At 52.2% G+C, this 21,262-nt stretch overlaps 1 protein-coding gene across 1 annotated transcript; it reads right to left on the bottom strand.

The window, feature by feature from the left end:
- Window positions 1-13,109: 13,109 nt before the first annotated feature.
- CLDN3 (claudin 3) lies at window positions 13,110-19,814 on the bottom strand. The gene has a single exon (XM_003815566.5). It carries the CDS (start codon window positions 14,160-14,162, stop codon window positions 13,500-13,502), a length of 663 nt encoding a protein of 220 aa, XP_003815614.1. The 5' UTR covers window positions 14,163-19,814; the 3' UTR covers window positions 13,110-13,499.
- Between the last annotated feature and the right edge of the window lie 1,448 nt (window positions 19,815-21,262).

Genomic DNA, 21,262 nt, shown 5'->3' with positions numbered 1-21,262 from the left:
GACATAATTAATTTATTTTCCAAACTGCATGATGGGCGCAGGCCTTGTCTTCCCTTTACAGAGCATCAGCTCTGAGCAGGGCATTCTGCTAGGCTCAGGGCATACTGAGGATGACAAGATGCTTAGGGGTTGCTCCCTGACAGAGCATGGTCTGGGGGTAGAGGAAAGATAAGCTAAGAGGTGATTCTGGACCAGTGTAACAAATAGCATTGTAAGGTCATGGTTGCGGGATGCACAGGAGTCAGGGAACCGTTCTCAACTGAGATGTGAAATGACCTCTTTTTTTTTTTTTTCTTTTTTGAGACCGAGTCTCACTCTGTCACCCAGGCAGTGCAGTAGTGCAATCTCGGCTCACTGCAACCTCCGCCTCCCGGGTTCAAGCAGTTCTCCTCCTCAGCCTCCCGAGTAGCTGGGATTACAGGCGCCCGCCACCACGCCTGGCTAATTTTTTTGTATTTTTAGTAGAGATGGGGTTTCACCATGTTGGCCAGGCTGGTCTCGAACTCCTGGCCTCAAGTGATCCACCTGCTTTGGCCTTCCAAAGTGCAGGGATTACAGGCGTGAGCCACTGTACCCGGCTGAATGATTTCTCTCTTTCTTTTTTTTTTTTCCCTGAGCAATCTTGCTTTCTCGCCCGGCTACAGAGCAGTGGCACGATTATAGCTCACTGCAGTCTTGACCTTATGTGCTCAAGTGATCCTCTCACTTCAGCCTCCCAAGTAGTTAGGACTATAGGCATGTGCCACCATGCCCGGTTAATTTTTAACATTTTTTGTAGAGATGGGCATCTTGCTATGTTGCCCTGGCTGGTCTCAAGTGATCAACTTCTGGGCTCAAAGTGATCCTCCCACCTTGGCCCCCCAAAGCGCTTGTATTACAGGCATGAACCACCAGGCCTAGGCTATAAAGTGATCTCTAAGCTTGGCAAGTAGAGTGGGGTGAGGTTGGATAAACTGCCAAGAAGAGAGAACTTGTGGCCAGACATGATGGCTCATGCCTGTAATCCCAGCACTTTGGGAGGCCGAGGCGGGAGGATCACCTGAGGTCAGGAGTTTGAGACCAGCCTGGCCAATATGGTGAAACCCCACTTCTACTAAAAATACAAAATTTAGCCAGATGCAGTGGCACGTGCCTATAATCCCAGCTACTCAGGAGGCTGAGGCTGGAGAATTGCTTGAACCCAGGAGGTGAAGGTTGCAGTGAGCTGAGATTGTGCCACTGCACTCCAGCCTAGGTGACAGAGCAAGACTCTGTCTCAAAAAAAAGAAGAGAGGGCCGGGCATGGTGGCTTACACCTGTAATCCCAGCACTTTGGGAGGCTGAGACGGGCGGATCATCTGAGGTCAGGAGTTCGAGACCAGCCTGGCCAACATGCTGAAACCCCTGTCTCTACTAAAAAAATACAAAAATTAGCCGGGCGTGGTGGCATGTGCCTGTAATCCCAGCTACTCAGGAGGCTGAGGCTGGAAAATCACTTGAACCCAAGAGGCGGAGGTTGCAGTGGGCTGAGAACGCGCCACTGTACTCCAGCCTGGGCAACAGAGCAAAACTCTTTTTTTTCTAGAGACAAAGAAGAGAGAACTTGTGCTGAAGCCTATGGTCCAGAGAGTGCAGGGAGAGTGCAGGGTTTTTGAGGAGAGAAAGGATGTCGAGTGGGGTTGAGCTTGGTGGCTGGGATGTGGAAGGGCAGTTTGGGGAGCACAGGTGGAAACAAAGAGGCGAGCATGGCCTGTGCTCACAGGGGCTCCTAAGGCATGGCATGAAGTCTGAGTGGGATCTGGAGGGCCATCTGGGGGTAGAGGGCCTGAAGGATTTTAAGTAGGGGAATAACATGGTCAGACTCAGGATTGCACTGCGACTAATGGCTTGGAAAGGGGCATAGCTGGGTTGGGAGTGTAGGGAGGGAGCCTGGGGACCAGAAACCCTCTCAGGGCTGTTACAGAAAGAGGGTGGTGTCCTGGCTGAAGTTGCGGCGGTACGAGTGGAGAATAGAGGTTGATGCATCCAGACATAAAGAGAAGGTTGACAGTTTAGGGACTGGTTATTTTATTTTATTTTTTTTTTGAGACTGAGTCTTGCTCCGTCGCCCAGGCTGGAGTGCAGTGGCGTTATCTTGGCTCACTGCAATCTCTGCCTCCTGGGTTCAAGCGATTCTCCTGCCTCAGCCTCCCAAGTAGCTGGAATTATAGGCGCATGCCACCACGCCCAGCTAATTTTTGTATTTTTAGTAGAGACAGGGTTTCACTATGTTGGTCAGGCTGGTCTCGAACTCCCAACCTCAGGTGATCCACCCGCGTCGGCCTCCCAAAGTGCTGGGATTACAGGGGTGAGCCACTGCGCCTGGCACCACCTCTTTTTTTTTTTTTTTTTTTTGTTTAATTTTGGAGACAGAGTCTCGCTCTGTCGCCCAAGCTGGAGTTCAATGGCGTGATCACGGCTTACTGCAGCCTCGACCTCCTGGGCTCAAACAATCCTCCCACCTCAGCCTCCTGAGTAGCTGGGACTACAGGCATGCACCAACACATCTGGCTAATTTTTGCATTTTTTAATAGAGACAGGGTGTTTCTTTGTTGCCCGGGCTGGTCTTGAACTCCTGGCCTCAAGTGATCCTCCCATCTCTGCTTCCCAAAGTGCCAGGATTGCAAGCGTGAGCCACTGCACCTGGCCAATACCCCTTCTTTTATAGTTATGAGCTGGAGGCAGCAAGTGACTTGGTCAAGGTCCCACAGTGGGCACCTGACACCCATGCTCTTGCTCTCTCCTGGCTCTGTGGAGCGTTCTTGTCTCAGCATGGGTGACCTTTCAGGCAATCCTGGTATGGGAGGGGGAAGGAAGGTACTATCTGTTCTTCCAGGCCAGCCACAGACCTTGAGGGAGCCACAATAAACGCTGTGTTTGTTTGATAAAGCAGTTGGCTTTTGGTCTGGCAGGAGGAAGAGCTGGAACAGGTGTGGCAAGAGCGGGCAGCCTGCGGCACCTCTGTGGGAGATGGGTGAGACAGCCCCAGGGCCTGGCAGGGGGCTCCAGGGCTGTGAGTTTTGAAGAAACCTAGGGACTTTCTCAGCCATCTCTCTCATGTGGCACCACCCCAGGGCCTGGCAGGGGGCTTTGGGGGTGTGGAGTTTGAAGAAACCTAGGGACTTTCTCACGACCTAGCCATCTCCCACGCGTGGCCATCTCTCTCATGTGGCACCACCCCAGGGCCTGGCAGCGCGCTCCAGGGCTGTGGAGTTTGAAAATCCCAGGGACAGCCAGGCACGGTGGCTCACGCCTGTAATCCCAGCACTTTGGGAGGCCGAGGTGGGCAGATCACCTGAGGTCAGGAGTTCAAGACCATCCTGGCAAACATGGTGAAACCCTGTCCCTACTAAAAATACAAAAATTAGCTGGGTGCAGTGGCAGGCGCCTGTAATCCCAGCTACTTGGGGGGCTGAGGCAGGAGAATCGCTTGAACCCGGGAGGCGGAGGTTGCAGTGAGTGGAGATTGCGCCATTGCACTCCAGTCTGGGTGACAGAGCGAGATTCTGTCTCAAAAAAAGAAAAAAAAGGCCGGGTGCAGTGGCTCACGCCTGTAATCCCAGCACTTTGGGAGGCCAAGGTGGACAGATCATGAGGTCAGGAGATCGAGACCATCCTGGCTAACATGGTGACACCCCGTCTCTACTAAAAAAATACAAACAATTAGCCAGGCGTGGTGGTGGGCGCCTGTAGAACCAGCTACTCGGGAGGCTGAGGCAGGAGAATGGTGTGAACCTGGGAGGCAGAGCTTGCAGTGAGCTGAGATCGCGTCACTGCACTCCAGCCTGGGCGACAGAGCAAGACTCCGTCTAAAAAATAAATAAAAACAAAAACAAAAACAAAACAGAAAATCCCAGGGACTTTCTCACCATCCACCCAACACTCTCATGTTCCCAGGCCCCTGCCTGACGGAATACACCAAATTTTTTTTTTTTTCCTGAGATGGAGTCTCACTCCCTCGTCCAGGGTGGAGTGCAGTGGTGTGATCTCGGCTCACTGCAACCTCCGCCTTCTGGGTTCAAGAAATTCTCCTGCCTCAGTCTCCCAAGTAGCTGAGATTACAGTTGTAAGCCACTGCACCTGGCTGTGAGCCACCACGCCCAGCCCAAAATCTTAACAATACAAACTCACATTAATTGAACTCCTACTGTATACATAGCACTATGCCATGTGCTTTTCGTGCAGACAGGCATGCCTTCATTCCACAGATATTTCTGACCAGCCTCCTTGTGCCAGCCCTCTCTGGGTGCTACAGACAGAGAGAAACAGCTCAAGACACTGTCCGTGACCTTGGGAGATGACTTTCTGGTAGAGAATTCTAACAAGAAACAAAACAACAATTGGCCAGGCTTGGTCGCTCACACCTGTAATCCCAGCACTTTGGGAGGCTGAGGCAGGCAGATCACTTGAGGCCAGGAGTTCGAGACCAGCCTGGCCAACATAGCGAAATCCCATCTCTACTAAAAATACAAATTATTATCTGGGCACGGTGGCTGACACCTGTAATCCCAGCTGCTTGGGAGGCTAAGGCAGGAGAATCGCTTGAACCTGGGAGGTGGAGGTTGCAGAGTGAGACTCTGTCCCAAAAAAAGAAAAGAAAAGAAAGGGCCAAGCGCAGTGGCTCACGCCTATAATCCCAGCACTTTGGGAGGCTGAGGTGGGCGGATCACAAAGTCAGGAGTTTGAGACCAGCCTGGCCAATATGGTGAAGCCCCGTCTCTACTAAAAATACAAAAATTAGCCAGGCGTGGTGGCACGTACTTGTAGTCCCAGCTACTCAGGAGGCTGAAGCAGAAGAATCGCTTGAACCCTGGCGCTGGAGGTTGCAGTGAGCTGAGATCAAGCCACTGTACTCCAGCCTGGGCGACAGAGCGAGACTCTATCTAAAACACAAAAAAGAAACAAAACAACAATATACAGGGGCATAGTAGGTGCTGTGACAAGGTGACAATAGGCTACATGGGAACCCAAAGGATGGCCCAGTTAAGCCTCAACACAGCCCAGTGTTATTATCATACCCATTTTGTAGATGAGGAAACTGAGGTTCAAAGGAGTAAACTCCACTGTTTACCTGGTCAGTTTGGTTTTGGCCAATTTTCCTCTGCAGGGGGTAAGGATAAAGATGGGGATAGAAAAGACAAGTTAGAGGGGCTCTCATGGATCAGCCAGTTTCAGCCTCTTTGTTGAAATGATGGGGAAACTGCTGGGTGTGGTGGCTCATGCCTGTAATCCCAGCACTTTGGGAGGCAGAGGCGGGAGGATCACTTGAGGCCAGGAGTTTAAGACCAGCCTGGGCAACATAGCGAGACCTCATCTCTATTGAAAAAAAAAAAATTAGCCGGGTGTGGTGGCACCCGCCTGTGGTCCCAGCCACTTGGAAGGCTGAGGTGAGAGGATCGCCAGAGCCCAGGAGGTAGAGGCTGTAGTGAGCCATAATCATGTCATTGTGCTCCAGCCTGGGCAATGGAGTGAGACCCTGTCTCAAAAACAACAGCGACAACAACAAAAAAGAAATGATGGGAGGTTGGGTGCGGTGGCTCACACCTGTAATCCCAGCACTTTGGGAGGCTGAGGTGGGAGGATCACTTGAGGTCAGAAGTTTGAGACCAGCCTGGCCAACATGGTGAAACTCCATCTCTACTAAAAATACAAAAAATTAGCCAGGTATGGTGGTACATGCCTGTAATTCCAGCTACTTGGGAGGCTGAGGCACGAGAATTGCTTGGACCTGGGAGACGGAGGTTGCAGTGAGCCGAGATCACACCACAGCACTCCAGCCTGAGCAACAGAGTGAGATTCTGTCCCAAAAAAAAAAAAAAAAGATGGGGAAACAGACCTGGAAGGGGAAGGGATTTTCTTGGAGCCACACAGGAAAGCAGTGGCCAGGCTGGACCTAGAGTGATCAGGTTTCCTGACTCCCGCCTGGGGTGTGTTTCCTGATGCCAAATGCCCTTCTCTTCTCTGGCTGTTGGAAGATTTCCTGGAACCCTTTACCTGGGACCCTGCTCAGCTGTGGTCTGTGTGTTACCAGCTCCGCCACCTCCGCTTAGGCCTTAGACTCCAGAAAGGATAAAAAAAAGAAGTTAGGATGGACCTGAAGCCAGACACAGATGTGTGTGCACATGGGGGAAGCTGTAGGATGGAGTAGGATACCTCCCTTCCCCCATCCCTCCCCCAGGAGGCCCCAGGGGTGCCCAGGTGTTGGGAGAGACAAGGGGAGACTCTGAAGCCTGGGAGCCCTGCCATCGGGGATTGGATCTGTCTCCCTTCTCTGCCACATCCCCCTGGCTTGGGGTTGCTGGGGTGGGCTAAGGAGGCAGGCGAGACCTGGGCCTCACAGTGTAGCCAGGAGGGATGGCGTCCAGGCTGCTCTCTTGAAGCTGATGGTAAATGAATAACCCTGCCCCTGCCTCCATGGCTCCCTGGCTCTCCTGGCCAGGGACTGCTTGGGGTGGAGGCAGATGCAACCCCTTGGTCCTCTGCCCATGCCTGCAAATCCCATCCCAGACAGACCCAGAGAAACCTCCTCTCGGTTCCCTCCATCTCCTTTCCCTAAGCCCCTTCATTGTCTAAGGCGACCTCCTTCTCCCATCCTTTCCTCTCACTAAGCCCGGCCCCTTCACTGAGCCCCCTCCAATCTCTAAGCCCCCTTCCCTCTTGGAGCCCTTCCCTTGCTGAGCCCCACCCCTTTTCCAGTCCCATCCTTTCATCCTCATTCCCTCCCTCCCTCTCTGTCTTTCTTTCCCTCTCTTTCCCTCCCTTCTACCCTCCCTCCATCTCTTCCTCTTCCTCCCTCCCTCTTTCCCTCCCTTTCTTTCTCTTTCTTTCCTTCCTTCCTTTTTCTTTTTCTCTTTTCTTTGTCTTTCCTCCCTTTCTTTCTTTCCCCTTCTTTCGTTCTTTCTCTCTCTCTTTCTTCCTTTCTTTCTTTCCTCTTTCTCTCTCTTTTCCTCCTTCCCTTTCTCCTTTCCTTTCTCCCTTCCTCTCTTTCTCTTCTTTCTTTCTCTTTCTCTCCCTCCCCCATCTTTCTTTTTCTCTCTCTTTTTCTTTTCCTTTCCTTCCTCTCTCTCTCACTTTCACTCTCTTCTCTCTCGCCCCCCCCTTCTCTCTCCTCTCTCTCTCCCATCCTTCTCTCTTTCTCCTTTTTCTTTTTGAGATGGAATTTTGCTCTTGTTGCCAGGCTGGAGTGCAATGGCGTGGTCTCGGCTCACTGCAACCTCTGCCTCCCAGATTCAAGCAATTCTCCTGCCTCAGCCTCCCAAGTAGCTGGGATTACAGATGCCCGCCACCACGCCCGGCTGATTTTTGTATTTTTAGTAGGACGAGGTTTCACCATGTGGGCCAGGCTGGTCTCGAACTCCTGACCTCAGGTGATCCGCCCGCCTCGGCCTCCCAAAGTGCTGGGATTACATGCGTGAGCCACCGTACCTGGCTGTCCCCTCCCTTCCCCTCCCCTCTCCTTTCTTTTCTTTGTCTTGCTGTGCCGCCCGCCTCAGCCTCCCAAAGTGCTGGGATTATAGGTGTGAGCCACCATACGCCTGGCCTTTTTTTTTTTTTTTTTTTTTTTTGAGCCAGAGTTTCTCTCTTGTCGCCCAGGCTGGAGTGCAGTGGTTCGATCTTGGCTCACTGCAACCTCTGCCTCCTGGGTTCAAGCGATTCTCTTGCCTCAGCCTCTGGAGTAGCTGAGATTATAGGTGCCAGCCACCACACCTGGCTAAATTTTTTTTTTTTTTTGAGACGGAGTCTCGTTCTGTCGCCCAGGCTGGAGTGCAGTGGTGTGATCTCGGCTCATTGCAAGCTCTGCCTCCCGGGTTCACGCCATTCTCCTGCCTCAACTTCCCGAGTAGCTGGGACTACAGGCACCCGCCACCACACCCGGCTAATTTTTTGTATTTTTAGTAGAGACGGGGTTTCACCGCGTTAGCTAGGATGGTCTCGATCTCCTGACCTCGTGATCTGCCTGCCTCCCCCTCCCAAAGTGCTGGGATTACAAGCGTGAGCCACCATGCCCAGCCAATTTTTTGTATTTTTAGTAGAGACAGCGTTTCACCATGTTGGCCAGGCTGGTCTCGAACTCCTGACCTCAGGTGATCCACCTGCATTGGCATCTCAAAGCGTTGGGATTACATGCATGAGCCACTGCACCCAGCCTTCCTTGCTATTAATAGTAACCCACTTCCTCTTCCTTGGGTCATTAGGGGTGACTATACGTTGGTGTTTCTTAACTGGAAGGGAATTTTTCTGGAGTTAAGTGGAACGTTCTACCATGAAATCTAGGCTGTGCACGGTGGCTTATGCCTGTTATCCCAGTACTTTCAGAGGCCGAAGCTGGAGGATCACTTGAGCCCAGGGATTTGAAAGGGGCCTGGGCGACATGGTGAGACCCCGTTTCTACAAAAAATACAAAAAATTAGCCAGATGTGGTGGCTCATGCCTGTAATCTCAGCACTTTGGGAGGCCGAGGCGGGTGGATGACCTGAGGTCAGGAGTTCGAGACCAGCCTGGCCAACATGGTGAAACCCCGTCTCTACTAAAAATACAAAAAAATTAGCCAGGCGTGGTGGTGGGCACCTGTAATCCTAGCTGCTTGGGAGGCTGAGGCAGGAGAATTGCTTGAACCCGGGAGGTGGAGGTTGCAGTGAGCCAAGATGCCGACATTGTACTCCAGCCTGGGTGACAAGAGCGAGACCGTCTCATTAAAAAAAAAAAAAAAAAAAAAAAATTAGCTGGACATGGTGGTGTGTGCCTGTAGTCCCAGCTAGCTGCCACAGGGATCTTTTGCCCTTTTTGCTTTAGCTTTGCTGCAGCCAAAAACATTTTTTTGTATTTTTTAAAATTATTTATTTATTTATTTATTTATTTATTTATTTATTTTTTTGAGGCAGGGTTTTGCTCTGTCACCCAGGCTGGATGGAGTGCAGTGGCGTGATCATGTCTCACTGCAGCCTTGACCTCTCTAGGCTGAGGTGATCCTCCAACGTCAGCCTCCAGAGTAGCTGAAACTGTAGGCATATGCCACCACACTCGGCTGATTTTTTTTTCTTTTTTTTTTTTAAGATGGAGTCTCGCTGTCTCCCAAGCTGGAGTGCAGTGGTGTGATCTTGGCTCACTGCAACCTCCACATCCTGGGTTCTAGCGATTCTCCTGCCTCAGCCTCCCGATTAGTTGGGATTGCAGGTGCCTGCCACCACGCCCAGCTAATTTTTGTATGCTTAGTAGAGATGGGGTTTCGCTATGTTGCCCAGGCTGTGTTTGTGTTTGTGTTTTTAGAGACAGCCTGTCACTCAGGCTGGAGTGCAGTGGTGAAATCATAGCTTGCTGTAGCCTCGAACTCCTTGGCTCAAGTGATCCTCCCATCTCAGCCTCCCGTGTAACTGGGACTACAGGCATGCACCACCATGCCTGGCTAACTTTTAAATTTTTTTGTAGAGATGGGGTCCTTGCTATATTGTCCAGGCTGGTCTCAATCTCCTGGCCTCAAATGATCCTCCCACCTTGGCCTCCCAAGGTGCTAGGATTACAGACATGAGCCATCATGCCCAGTATCCAAAACATTTGAGATACAATAATTTAGAAAAAAAAGGCCAGCTGGGTGTGGTGGCTCACACCTGTAATCCCAGCACTTTGGGAGGCTGAGGCAGGCGGATCACCTGAGGTCGGGAGTTTGAGACCAACCTGACCAACATGGAGAAACCCTGTCTCTACTAAAAATACAAAATTAGTCAGGTGTGGTGGCATATGCCCGTAATTCCAGCTACTTGGGAGGCTGAGGCAGGAGAATCGCTTGAACCTGGGAGGCGGAGGTTGCGGTGAGCCGAGATTTCGCCATTGCACTCCAGCCTGCACTCTGTCTCAAAAAAAAAAAAAAAAAAAAAAAAAAAAAAACTGGGCCAGGCGCAGTGGCTCACGCCTGTACTATAATCCCAGCACTTTGGGAGGCCAAGGCAGGCAGATTACCTGAGATCAGGAGTTTGATGCCAGCCTGGCCAATGTGGTGAAATCCCGTCTCTACTACTAATACAAAAAATGAGCCAGGTGTGGTGGCACATGCCTATAATCCCAGCTACTTGGGAGGCTGAGGCAGGAGAATTGCTTGAACCCAGGAGGTGGAGGTTGCAGTGAGCCGAGATCACGCCACTGCACTCCAGCCTGGGTGACGGAGTGAGACTCTGTCTAAAAAAAAAAAAAAATTTCAAGTCTCCCCAGTGCCCAAATACATGTGCAACCCTTGTTTCCCTTCAAGTTGCTGGCTCGACCTACAAGTCCCTTTCTTTTCTTTTTTTTGAGACAGAGTCTCGCTCTGCTGCCCAGGCTGGAGTGCAGCAGTGAGATGTCAGCTCACTGCAACCAGTTCATCATGTTGGCCAGGCTGGTCTTGAACTCCTGACATCAGGTGATCCTCCCGTCTTGGCCTCCCAAAGTGCAGGGATTACAAGCGTGAACCACTGCCCCCAGCCACAATACCCCCCTACTTTTCTTTTTTTCTTTTTTTTTTTAAGACAGAGTCTGTCTCTGTCACCCAGGCTAGAGTGCAGTGGTGCGATCTCGGCTTGCTGCAACCTCTGCCTCCCGGGTTCAAGTGATTTTCCTGGCTCAGCCTCCCGAGTAGTTGGGATTACAGGCATGTGCCACCACACCCAGCTAATTTTTAATATTTTTGGTAGAGATGGGGTTTCACCATGTTGGCCAGGCTGGTCTCGAACTCCTGACCTCAAGTGATCCTCCCAAAGTACTGGGACTACAGTGCCCACCACCATGCCTGGCTAATTTTTGTATTTTTAGTAGAGTTGGGGTTTCACCATGTTGGCCAGGCTTGTCTTGAACTCCTGGGCTCAAGCTATCCCCCTCACCCCAACCCCTGCCACACCTCGGCCTCCCAAAGTGCTGGGGTTACAAGCGTGAGCCACTGCTCCCAGCCACAATTCCCTTTCTATGCAAATCTCTTGCAGGCATTGTCTACGGCTCCTGGTTTCAACTCTCGCCTCCCACTCCCTTTTCCATCTAGTGTTTCCGTTTCCACGCCTCTTGCTAAGGCCACCAGTGACCACCTGGCTACTGTGAATTCCGTGGCTATTCCTCAGGTCTCATCTTGCCTGACCACTCCTGCAACCTCAGACACTGTTGCCCACACCCACCTCCTTGAAACTCTTTTTGTTCTGTGAGTTTCTAAACTGACTTCTTCCCCAACCCTGGTTTCGGTTGCCATCCCTATGCTAACGACTTCCAGGTTTACGAGATCTCTAGACGTCATCCTACTTCCTGGATGTCTCTGCCAGGACGTTCTCCAGACTCGCCAAACTCTACATTTATTTTATTTTTATTTATTTATTTTTTGAGACAAGATCTCACTCTGTCGCCCAGGCTGGATTGCAGTGGTGCAGTCTCTACTCGCTGCAGCCTCAATCTCCTGGGCTCAAGTAAACCTCCCACCTCAGCCTCCCATGGAGCTGGGATTACAGGCATATACCACCACACCTAGCTAATTTTTAATTTTTTTGTAGAGATGGGGTCTCACTATGCTACCCAGGCTGGTCTCGGACTCCTAGGCTGAAGATACTCTCCAGCCTTGGCCTCCCAAAGTGCTGGGATTACAGGCGTGAGCCACCACGCCCTGGCCTCACCAAACTCTATACGTTCAAAATGGAACCCATCATCTTTCCGTCTCCTATTTTGGTAAATGATACCACTATCCAATCAGTGACCTAAGTTGAAACTCCCAGATTCCAGCCTTCTTTTCTAGATTCTCGCCTCTCTCACCCTGCACATCCAAATGGCTCCTGGGTCCTGCCCACTTTAACAGCCCCCGTCAGGTTCTGCCCCCACTCCCTGCCCCTGCCTAATTTCTGGCCACCATCATTTCACTCCAAGATGGCGGCATATCCTGTTAGGTGGTTCCCCTCCTTTATCTTTCTCCTTGAATCCCAGTTCCACAGGGGCTGCTGGAGAGGTTAAAAGCATCTGACCAGGTACTTCCCCTTTCATGACTCCCTACACCCAGAGTAAGGTTCAAAGTTTGTAATTCCACATACGGACTCTCCATGACTTGGCCTTTGCTTGCTGGAGTCCTGGGCTTTACTGACACTTCCTGTCTCCCTTTATGTTCCATCCAGTCATTTGAATCTCTCGCCCCCACCAAGTCACCCTGTGCCTGGGTTCAGGCCCCTTTTCCCGCCTGAATCTCCTGTGTTTTCTCCAAGGCACCAGTGCCTCTCCACACTGTTCACCTTAACCACTCCTCTGGGGTGTGTGTGTGTGTGTGTTTTGTCGTTGTTGTTTTTGAGACAGGGTCTCACTCTGTTGCCCCAGCTGGAGTGCAGTGGCACAATCATAGCTCACGGTAGCCTTTACCTCCTGGGCTCAAGCCATCCTCCTGCTTCAGCCTCCTGAGTAGCTGGGACCACAGGTGTATGCCATCATACCCAGTTAATTTTTTTTTTTTTTTGGTAGAGATGGGGTCTTGCTATGTAGCCCAGGTTGGTCTCGAACTCCTGGGCTCAAGCGAGCCTCCCACCTCGTCTTCTAGGAGTGAGCCAGTGAGACCCGGCCTCAAGCCCCTCTGAGATGCCCCTTCTAAGTCCTCCCTCTTTCCCTCCCTTGAGGGTCCCAGGAAGGAGATGGGGACCCTTTCTCATCTCTCCCCCAGGTGAGAAGATTTGGCCCGGTTTTACTTTTGGTGGCGTGTTTTATCCAAACAATAGGTCTTTTTGTTTTATTTTTTCCAATAGGAAATGGCAGTACGGAATGCGCTCTTTCACAAGGCGCACGGGAGATTCCGAATGTGTCGGGTATTGTGCGGGGTCCGGGCTCCCAGCACAGACCCAGGGGCACATCTCTGCCACCTTCCCCTCCCATCCCCAGCCATGGCGTGCGGAAAGTGCTCATGCCTGCTTCCTAGATTGGGCCCTGGCTTTGGCCTCACAGGCTGTCTTCCGAATCCCCAGGGAGTGGGCGAGTGACCACCCCGCCATCACCAAGCTCAGCTTACAACCCCACCTTCCCTCTAAGCTCCATCCGGGGGAGATCCAGCCAAGGCCGCCCCGAGGGGGAGCTCTGCAGGGAGGTGGAGGCGCTGGGAACAAGGAGGCTCCAGCGAGTGCAAAACGAAAGGCTTTTATTGAAAAATATCAAGTGCCCCTTCCAGGGCTGCCGGTCCCTGCCCAGCGCGAGCATGGGGGCAGCGGCCCGATGGGGCTCGATGGGGTGGTCAAGTATTGGCGGGCACCCAGGCCCCGTGCTCCAGAAGGGTGAGGTTTCACAGTCCATGCAGGTTGGTCCCTGGGCCCCGAAGTCGACTGCCCGGCCGGCAAAGCGGTGGCTGCTGGGGAAGCTGCCCCAGTCCAGCGCGGGGGCTTCCTGGCTTCTGGGGGTGGGCTGGCCTCCGAGGCAAGGCTGCACGCTGGATGGCCTGGTGCGCGCTCCAGCTCGCGGTGGTGGTGGTGGTGGTGGTGGTGGTGGTGGTGGTGGTGTCTCCCTGCGTCTGTCCCTTAGACGTAGTCCTTGCGGTCGTAGCCTGTGCCCAGGCTGGCTCCCGGGCCGGTGGAGCGCGGCGCGGAGTAGACGACCTTGGTGGCCGTGTACTTCTTCTCGCGTGGGGGACACGAGCAGCAGAGCAGCGCGCCCCCCAGCAGCTGCAGCGCCGCGGCCGCCCAGCCCACGTACAGGCCCGCGCCCATCTCGCGCTTCTGCGCCTCGGGCACCACGGGGTTGTAGAAGTCCCGGATAATGGTGTTGGCCGACCAGGACACCGGCACGAGGGTGAGCAGGGCGGCGAGAAGGAACAGCACGCCCGCCACGATGGTGATCTTGGCCTTGGCCGTGTCGTCCTGCACGCAGTTGGTGCACTGGGCGCCCACCAGCGCCACTAGCAGCCCGAAGGCGGCCAGCAGGATGGCCACCACGATGAGGGCGCGGGCCGCCTGCAGGTCCTGCGGCAGTGCCAGCAGCGAGTCGTACACCTTGCACTGCATCTGGCCGGTGCTCTGCACCACGCAGTTCATCCACAGGCCCTCCCAGATGTTCTGCGACGTGATGATGTTGCTGCCGATGAAGGCCGACACGCGCCACATGGGCAGCGCGCAGCACACGATGGTGCCCAGCCAGCCCAGCACGGCCAGCGCGGTGCCCGTGATCTCCAGGCCCATGGACATGGCTGCCGCGGCAAGGCCCACTCCACCGGGTGGCTCCGGGTGCGGGGAGACGAGGGGCCGGGGCCGCTGGGCCTGGCGGGAGCTGCGGCGCCCCGACGGACGGACGGACGGACGGACGGACGCACTGACTCACCGACGGCGCGCGCTAACGGCTCGGCCCCACACGCTCTCGCCGCGGCTGCGCCTGCACCTGCCTGTGGCTTTGTGGGCGGGCGGCGGCGACTGGGCTGGCCCTGGGCTGGGGCCGGTGCGTCTTAGCTAAGTGCCCAGCGCTCCGGTGGGGGCGGGAGGGGCGGAGCCGCGCTCTCCAGGGCCTAAGGACAGTGACGTGGCCCCTGCCCCCCACCTTCACCGAGCGTCCTGGGAGGAAGGACTTGGCCCTGCGCGGCCCACAACGCCGGGGTAGGGGGGTTGCCAAGGAAGGGCGGGACCTGACCCAGCTCCCTCCCCTCGGTCCTTGTCCCTCTCTGCTCGGGAATGAATTCTCCGGGGAAAACCGAGGACGGGATGCGTCAGGGGCTTGGGGTGCAAATCCCAAAGAATTTGACACGTCTTCTCTCTCTTCACCACTTTGGGCGCTTTTGGCACGTGCCGCGTGGGGATGGGGGCGCTGCCAATTACCCCGGAACGGCGGGGCGGGGAGGACCAGGGTGGGCGTGGCCGCGGCTGTTTGCAGGAGCCGCGCACCTGCTGCTCTGCCCCTCCCGTACACACGTCTCACAGGCTCAGCCTGAGTCCGGGCGGTGGGGTTGTCCAGCCCAGGAGTTGCTGGGCCCAGGAGCCAGGGACTGCCTGCAAAGGTACCCAAAAGATGTCCTTAAGCCTAACTAAGCTCAAATTCCTCTCCAGCTCTCCCTCCAGTTCCCATCGCTGGCCGTGAGCCTGCATGCCTTTAGCTAAGCTGCTCTCCCCTCCCAGAAGTCCCCCTCCTCCCATTGAGTCCCCTCCCCTCTCCGAGCTCTGTCCTCCTTCCCTTTGAGCCTGAGTCAGGGCTGAGGTCCACCTTAATGAAATGGTGGTGAAAGAGGTTCGATCTCCGCAAAAGTGGGAAATCGGGCAGGACCGAGCACCGTGGTGGCTGACTCCTGTAATCCTCGCATTTTGGGAGGCTGAGAAGGGAGGATTGCTTGAGACCAGGAGTTCGACACCAGCCTGGGCAAAATAGTGAGACTCCGTCTCTACAAAAAATTAAAAAACTAGCCAGGTGTGGTGGCGTGTGCCTGTAGTCCCAACTACTCCGGAGGCTCAGGCAGGAAATTACTTGAGCCCAGGAGTTCGAGGCTGCAGTGAGCTATGATCGCACCACTGCACTCCAGCCTGGGCATCAGAGCAGACCCTGTTTTAAAAAAAAAAAAGACAAAAAAAAGGTTGGGAAGTCAGAAATGCTACACTCAAAGCCCTGGCTGTCACACCTGGACAATCGTTCCCCCTTCTTCACCAAGCTCAGAGCCCTTCAGATTTGGCCTTGGAGGTTCAGCCTGGGCTGTTCGTAACCCCATCCCCTCTCTTCCCCTCAGAGCAGCCCTTGCATACCACATGCTCCTGCCTCAGAGTCCCTGCACTTACTGTCCCCTGTGCATGGAACATGCCTGCAGACATCCACATGGCTTACTCCTAACTGCCTTCAGCTTTTTGCTCTGAGTGAGTCTTTCCCTGACCACCCTATTTAAAACTGCAGCTTCTGGCTGGGCACGGTGGCTCACGCCTGTAATCCCAGCACTTTGGGAGGCTGAGGCGGGTGGATCACTTGAGGTCAGGAGTTCCAGACCAGCCTGGCCAACGTGGCGAAATCCCGTCTCTACTAAAAATACAAAAATTAGCCAGGCGTGGTGGTACACGCCTGTAATCCCAGCTACTCGGGAGGCTGAGGCAAGAGAATTGCTTGAACCCAGGAGGTAGAGGTTGCAGTGAGCTGAGATCACACCCCTGCACTCCAACCTGGGTGACAAAGTGAGACTCTGTCTCAAAATTAAATAAATAAAATAAAATAAAATAAAATTGCAGTTTCTTACCCCACAATGCCTGCCCCCCTTTAATACTTTATATTCTGCTTAGCATGTAACACCATCGGACAATATTCTATATTTTTCTTATTTATGTTTCATTGTACTTAAAAAAATTTTAAATTGGCAATGATTGTACCTACGCGTGGCACACACAGTGATGTTTTAATACATAGAATGTATAGTAATCATATCAGGGTAATTGGCATATTCATCATCTCAAACTTTTATTTCTTTGTGCTGGGAATGTTCAATAACTTATTTATTTATTTTAGAGACAGTGTCTTGCTCTGTCACCCAGGCTGGAGTGCAGTGGTACTATCATAGCTCACTGCAGCCTTGAATTCTTGGGCTTAAGCAATCCTCCAGCTATAGCCTCCCAAGTAGCCGGGACTACAGGCATATACCACGAAGCCCACCTAATTGTTTCATTTTTGTTTTGTAGAGATGGGGTCTCACTGTGTTGCCTAGGCTAGTCTTGAACTCCTGGTCTCAAGCAATCCCCCAACCTTGGCATCCCAAAGTGCTAGGATTACAGGTGTGAGCAGCAGTGCCCAGCCTATTTTTTTTTTTTTAAACGAAATCTCGCTCTTTTGACCAGGCTGGAGTGCAGTGGTGCAATTTTGGCTCACTGCAACCTCCACCTCCTGGGTTCAAGCAATGCTTCTGCCTCAGCCTCCCAAGTAGCTGGGACTACGGGCACGTGCCACCACGCCCAGCTAATTTTTATATTTTTAGTAGAGATGGGGTTTCACCATATTGGCCAGGTGGTCTCGAACTTCTGACCTCATGATCTGCCCGCCTTGGCCTCCCAAAGTGCTGGGATTACAGGCATGAGCCATGGCGCCCAGCCAATTTTTAAATTGTTTCTTTCTTTCTGTTCCAGTATGTCAACTCCATTGGGACATCTGTAATGTCCCAGAACAGGCAAGAATTTTGCTGGTTTTATTCACTGCTGCATTCCTATTGCCTAGAATGGTGTTGAGTACTCAACAGAGAGTTGATTTAGTGACTTGAATGAAGGGAAGACTTTCTCATGTTCCTTCAACCTTGCCTACCCAGGCTTTCCTACTGGCATAAATGACTGATAAAGGGATACTGCTGTGCTGAGTCAAGGGGGCTTCCAGAGAGAAGAGAGACCCCATTGAGCTGGGCCTTGGGATTTTTTGGGGTTGCCTCCATATCTCAAATCACAGGCATGCAGCCTGTGCCCTCTTCTGTAAATGCCTAAGCCTTGGAGTGATAGAAGAGCAAGAAACATGGCTGGGTGCAGTGGCTCACACCTGTAATCCCAGCACTTTGGGAAGCTGAGGCGGGTGGATCACCTGAGGTCAGGAGTTTGAGACCAGCCTGGCCAGCATGGTGAAACCCCGTCTCTACTAAAAATACAAAAATTAGCTGGGCGTGGTGGCATGCACCTGCAGTGCCAGCTACTCAGGAGGCTGAGGCATGAGAATCGCTTGAACCCAGGAGGCGGTGGTTGCAGTGAGCTGAGATCGTACCACTGCACTCCAGCCTGGGCGACAGGGCGAGACTCCATCTCAAAAAAATAAAAAAAAAGAAAAGAAGAAGAAGAGTAAGAAACAGTATCAGGGGCTCATGGAAACCAGGGTCCTACTTCATTCAGGAGCAAAGGTCTTGGGCTGCGCCTGTTGGGCAGGGCCTGGGCAGATCTGGGAGTGCCAGTCCAGAGGGCCCAGCTGGTGCTGGGTGGAGCTGTTCTAGAGGAAGTTCATATAGCCCAAGTCCTCCAGTGGACTACTGGCTGCTACAGTTTCCTGGTGAGTGGGGGTGGCTCTGGGCCAGAAGAAAAGTAGACCCTCCAGGTGGTGTGGCTGGGCTTAGACTAGGGGTTGGGGCCCAGAGTGGTCCCCACTGCACTGCCAGTTGTGCCTGGATTGGGCACCGTGAGCCCTACGCCCGCTGGCCTTGAGGCTGGTGAAAGTCACGTCGCCTCTCTTAGCCTCAGTTTCCTCCTCTATAAAATTAGGGAAATGGTGTCTGCATGACTCACTTCCAGGGTTATGGTGAGAATAGAGGCGGTGTTAAGTATGCTATAAAAGCAGAAAACAGCCAGGCAGGGCATGTATACGTCCAGAGAAATTGTACAGAGAAAAGGTAGATCTGAACTTGAGCCTGGCTTTGCTCTCCTGGGTCACGAGCGCTTGAGCCAGTCCTTTTACCACCTTGAGCCTCAGTTTCCCCATCTGTGAGACAAGAGTTGTCCTGAGTTGCTTGGGTTTGGGGCTTGTCCCTGAGCCTGGGGGAGGTGGACCTGCTGGGCAGGGCTGCACTGAGATGAGGCCAGCAGGACAGAGCTTCATGCCCAGAGGCCAAACTTCAGGGACTTTGCAAATAAGACTTTGCCTCTGGGCAAACACAGCTCCAATCAGCTTTTTGCTCAATACCTACCATGATTCCTACAACTCAATAATAAAAAGACAAATAAACCAATTAAAAAATGGCCAAAGAAACTGAGCAGACATTTAGAATAGAGAAAGAATGTATAAAAATGGCCAATAAATGTGACTAGGGGGCGGTATCTCACGGCTGTGATCTCGGCACTTTGTGAGGCCAAGGCAGGAGGATCGCTTGAGGCCAGGAGTTTAAGACCAGCCTGGGCAACATAGTGAGACCTTGTCTCTACTTAAAAAAAAAAAAAAATTAGCCAGGGATGGTGGTGTATACCTGTAGTCCCAGCTACTTGGGAGGCTGAGGTGGGAGAATTGCTTGAGCCCAGGAGTTTGAGGCTGCAGTGAGCTATGACTGTGTTACTGCACTCCAATCTGGGCAAGGGAGCAAGATGGTGTCTCAAAAAAAAAAAAAAAAGTCCAATAAATACATGAAAAGATGCTCAACATCATTGGTCATTAGAGAAATGCAAATCAAAGCCACAAAGAGATACCACTTAGCACCCACTAGGGAGGCAATAATCAAATAACAAATGTTGGTGAGGATGTGGAGAAATTGACACTCTGATACATTGCTGGTGGCAATGTAAGTGGGGCATCTGCTGTGGAAAACAATCTGGTGGTCCTTCAGAAGATTACATTGCTGACTCATGTTACCATATGACTCAGCAATTTTCCTCTAGGAATACCCAAGAGACACAAAAGCATATGAGCAGGTCAGACAAAAAAAACTTGTACCTGAATGTTTGTAGCAACATTATACATAATAGCCAAAAAGTGGAAACATCCTAAATGTTCATCAACTGATGAATGGGTAAATAAAATGTGGTCTAGCCATACAAAGGAATATTATGCAGCCATTAAAAAGGAATAAAGTACTGATACATGTTGCAACATGAATGAACCTTGAAGACATTGCAGTAAGTGAAAGAGGCAGGACCATCTATTGTATGATTTCATTTATTAATTAATTTATTTTTATTTATTTATTTTTTGAGACAGAGTCTCACTCTGTCGGCCAGGCTGGAGTGCAGTGGCATGATCTCGCCTCACTGCAGGCTTCTCCTCCTGGACTCAAGTGATTCTCCTGCCTCAGCCTCCCGAGTAGCTGGGATTACAGGCATGTGCCACCACGCCTGGCTAATTTCCGTATTTTTAGTAGAGATGGGGTTTCACCATATTGGCCAGGCTGGTCTCGAACTCCTGACCTCAGGTAATCCGCCTGCCTCAGCCTCCCAAACTGCTGGGATTACAGGCGTGAGCTACCGTGCCTGGCCCTGATTCCATTTATCAAAACATATTCAGGGCTGTGTGCGGTGGCTCATACCTGTAATCCCAGCACTTTGGGAGGCTGAGGTGGGCGAATCACAAGGTCAAGAAATTGAAACCATCCTGGCCAACATGGTGAAACCCTGTCTCTACTAAAAATACAAAAATTAGCCAGGCTTGGTGGCATGTGCCTGTAGTCCCAGCTACTCGGGAGGCTGAGGCAGGAGAATCACTTGAACCCAGGAGGTGGAGGTTGCAGTGAGCTGAGATCACACCACTGCACTCCAGCCTGGCAACGGAGACAGTCTCTGTCAAAAAAAAAAAAAAAATTCTGAATCTACCGAGGGAAATCTACCGAGACAAAGATTATATGAGTGGTTGTCAGGGGCTGGGGTGAGGATGTTGGGAGAAAATAAGTACAGGGTTTCTTTTTGGGGTGGTGAAAATGTTCTACAATTGATTGTGGTAATGATGGTTGTATAACTCTGTGAATATACTAAAAATCATTGACTTGTACAATTTTTTTTTTTTTTGAGATGGAGTCTTGCTCTGTCCCCCAGGCTGGAGTGCAGTGGCATGATCTCTGCTCACTGCAACTTCTGCTTCCCGGGTTCAAGCAATTCTCCTGTCTCAGCCTCCCGAGTAGCTGGGACTACAGGAGCACGTCACCATGCCCAGCTAATTTTTGTATTTTTCACTATATTGGTCAGGCTGGTCTCGAACTCCTGACCTCAAGTGATCCACCTGCCTCGGCCTCCCAAAGTGCTGGAATTACAGGCGTGAGCCACCGTGCGTGCCCGGCCAACTTGTTTTCTGCTTTATAGCACACTTAACCGTCGCCTCTATTCTCACCATAACCCTGGAAGTGTGTCATGCCGACAGCATTTCCCTCATTTTATAGAGGAGGAAACTGAGGCTAAGGGAGGCTACGTGACTTTCACCAGCCTCAAAGCAGCAGGAGTAGAGCTTGCAGTGCCCAATCCAGGCACAACTGGCAGTGCAGTGGGGGCCACTCTGGGCCTCAGCCCCCAGTCTAAGCCCAGCCACACCACCTGGAAGGTCCACTTTTCAAATGGATTACCATTTGAATTGGTGAGTTGTATGGTATGGAAATGGTACTTCAATAAATCTGTTAAAATAAAAACCAGTGTGGTGTTTGGGCCTGCAGTGTATGTCTGAGTGTGTCACCTGAGTGTGTAGGTGCTTAGAGAGTGCAATGCAGGCATCTTTTCTTCTTCTTCTTCATTTTTTTTTTCCGAGACACAGTCTTGCTCTGCTGCCCAGGCTGGAATGCAGTGGCATGATCATAGCTCATCACTGCAGGTTCAACCTCCAGTGCTCAAGCAATCCTCCCACCTCAGCCTCTCAAATAGCTAGGACTGCAGGTGAGTGCCACCATGCCCAGCTAATAATTTTT

The sequence above is a fragment of the Pan paniscus genome, chromosome 6, assembly GCF_029289425.2.
Source record: "Pan paniscus chromosome 6, NHGRI_mPanPan1-v2.0_pri, whole genome shotgun sequence".
NCBI lineage: Eukaryota > Metazoa > Chordata > Mammalia > Primates > Hominidae > Pan > Pan paniscus.
The sequence above is the reverse complement of the archived record's forward strand: the minus strand, read 5'-3'. Positions and strand labels throughout refer to the sequence as shown.

What these genes read in the sequence shown, in the direction of transcription:
- CLDN3 (XM_003815566.5), bottom strand. Translation starts at nt 14,162, where the DNA reads ATGTCCATGGGCCTGGAGATCACGGGCACCGCGCTGGCCGTGCTGGGC.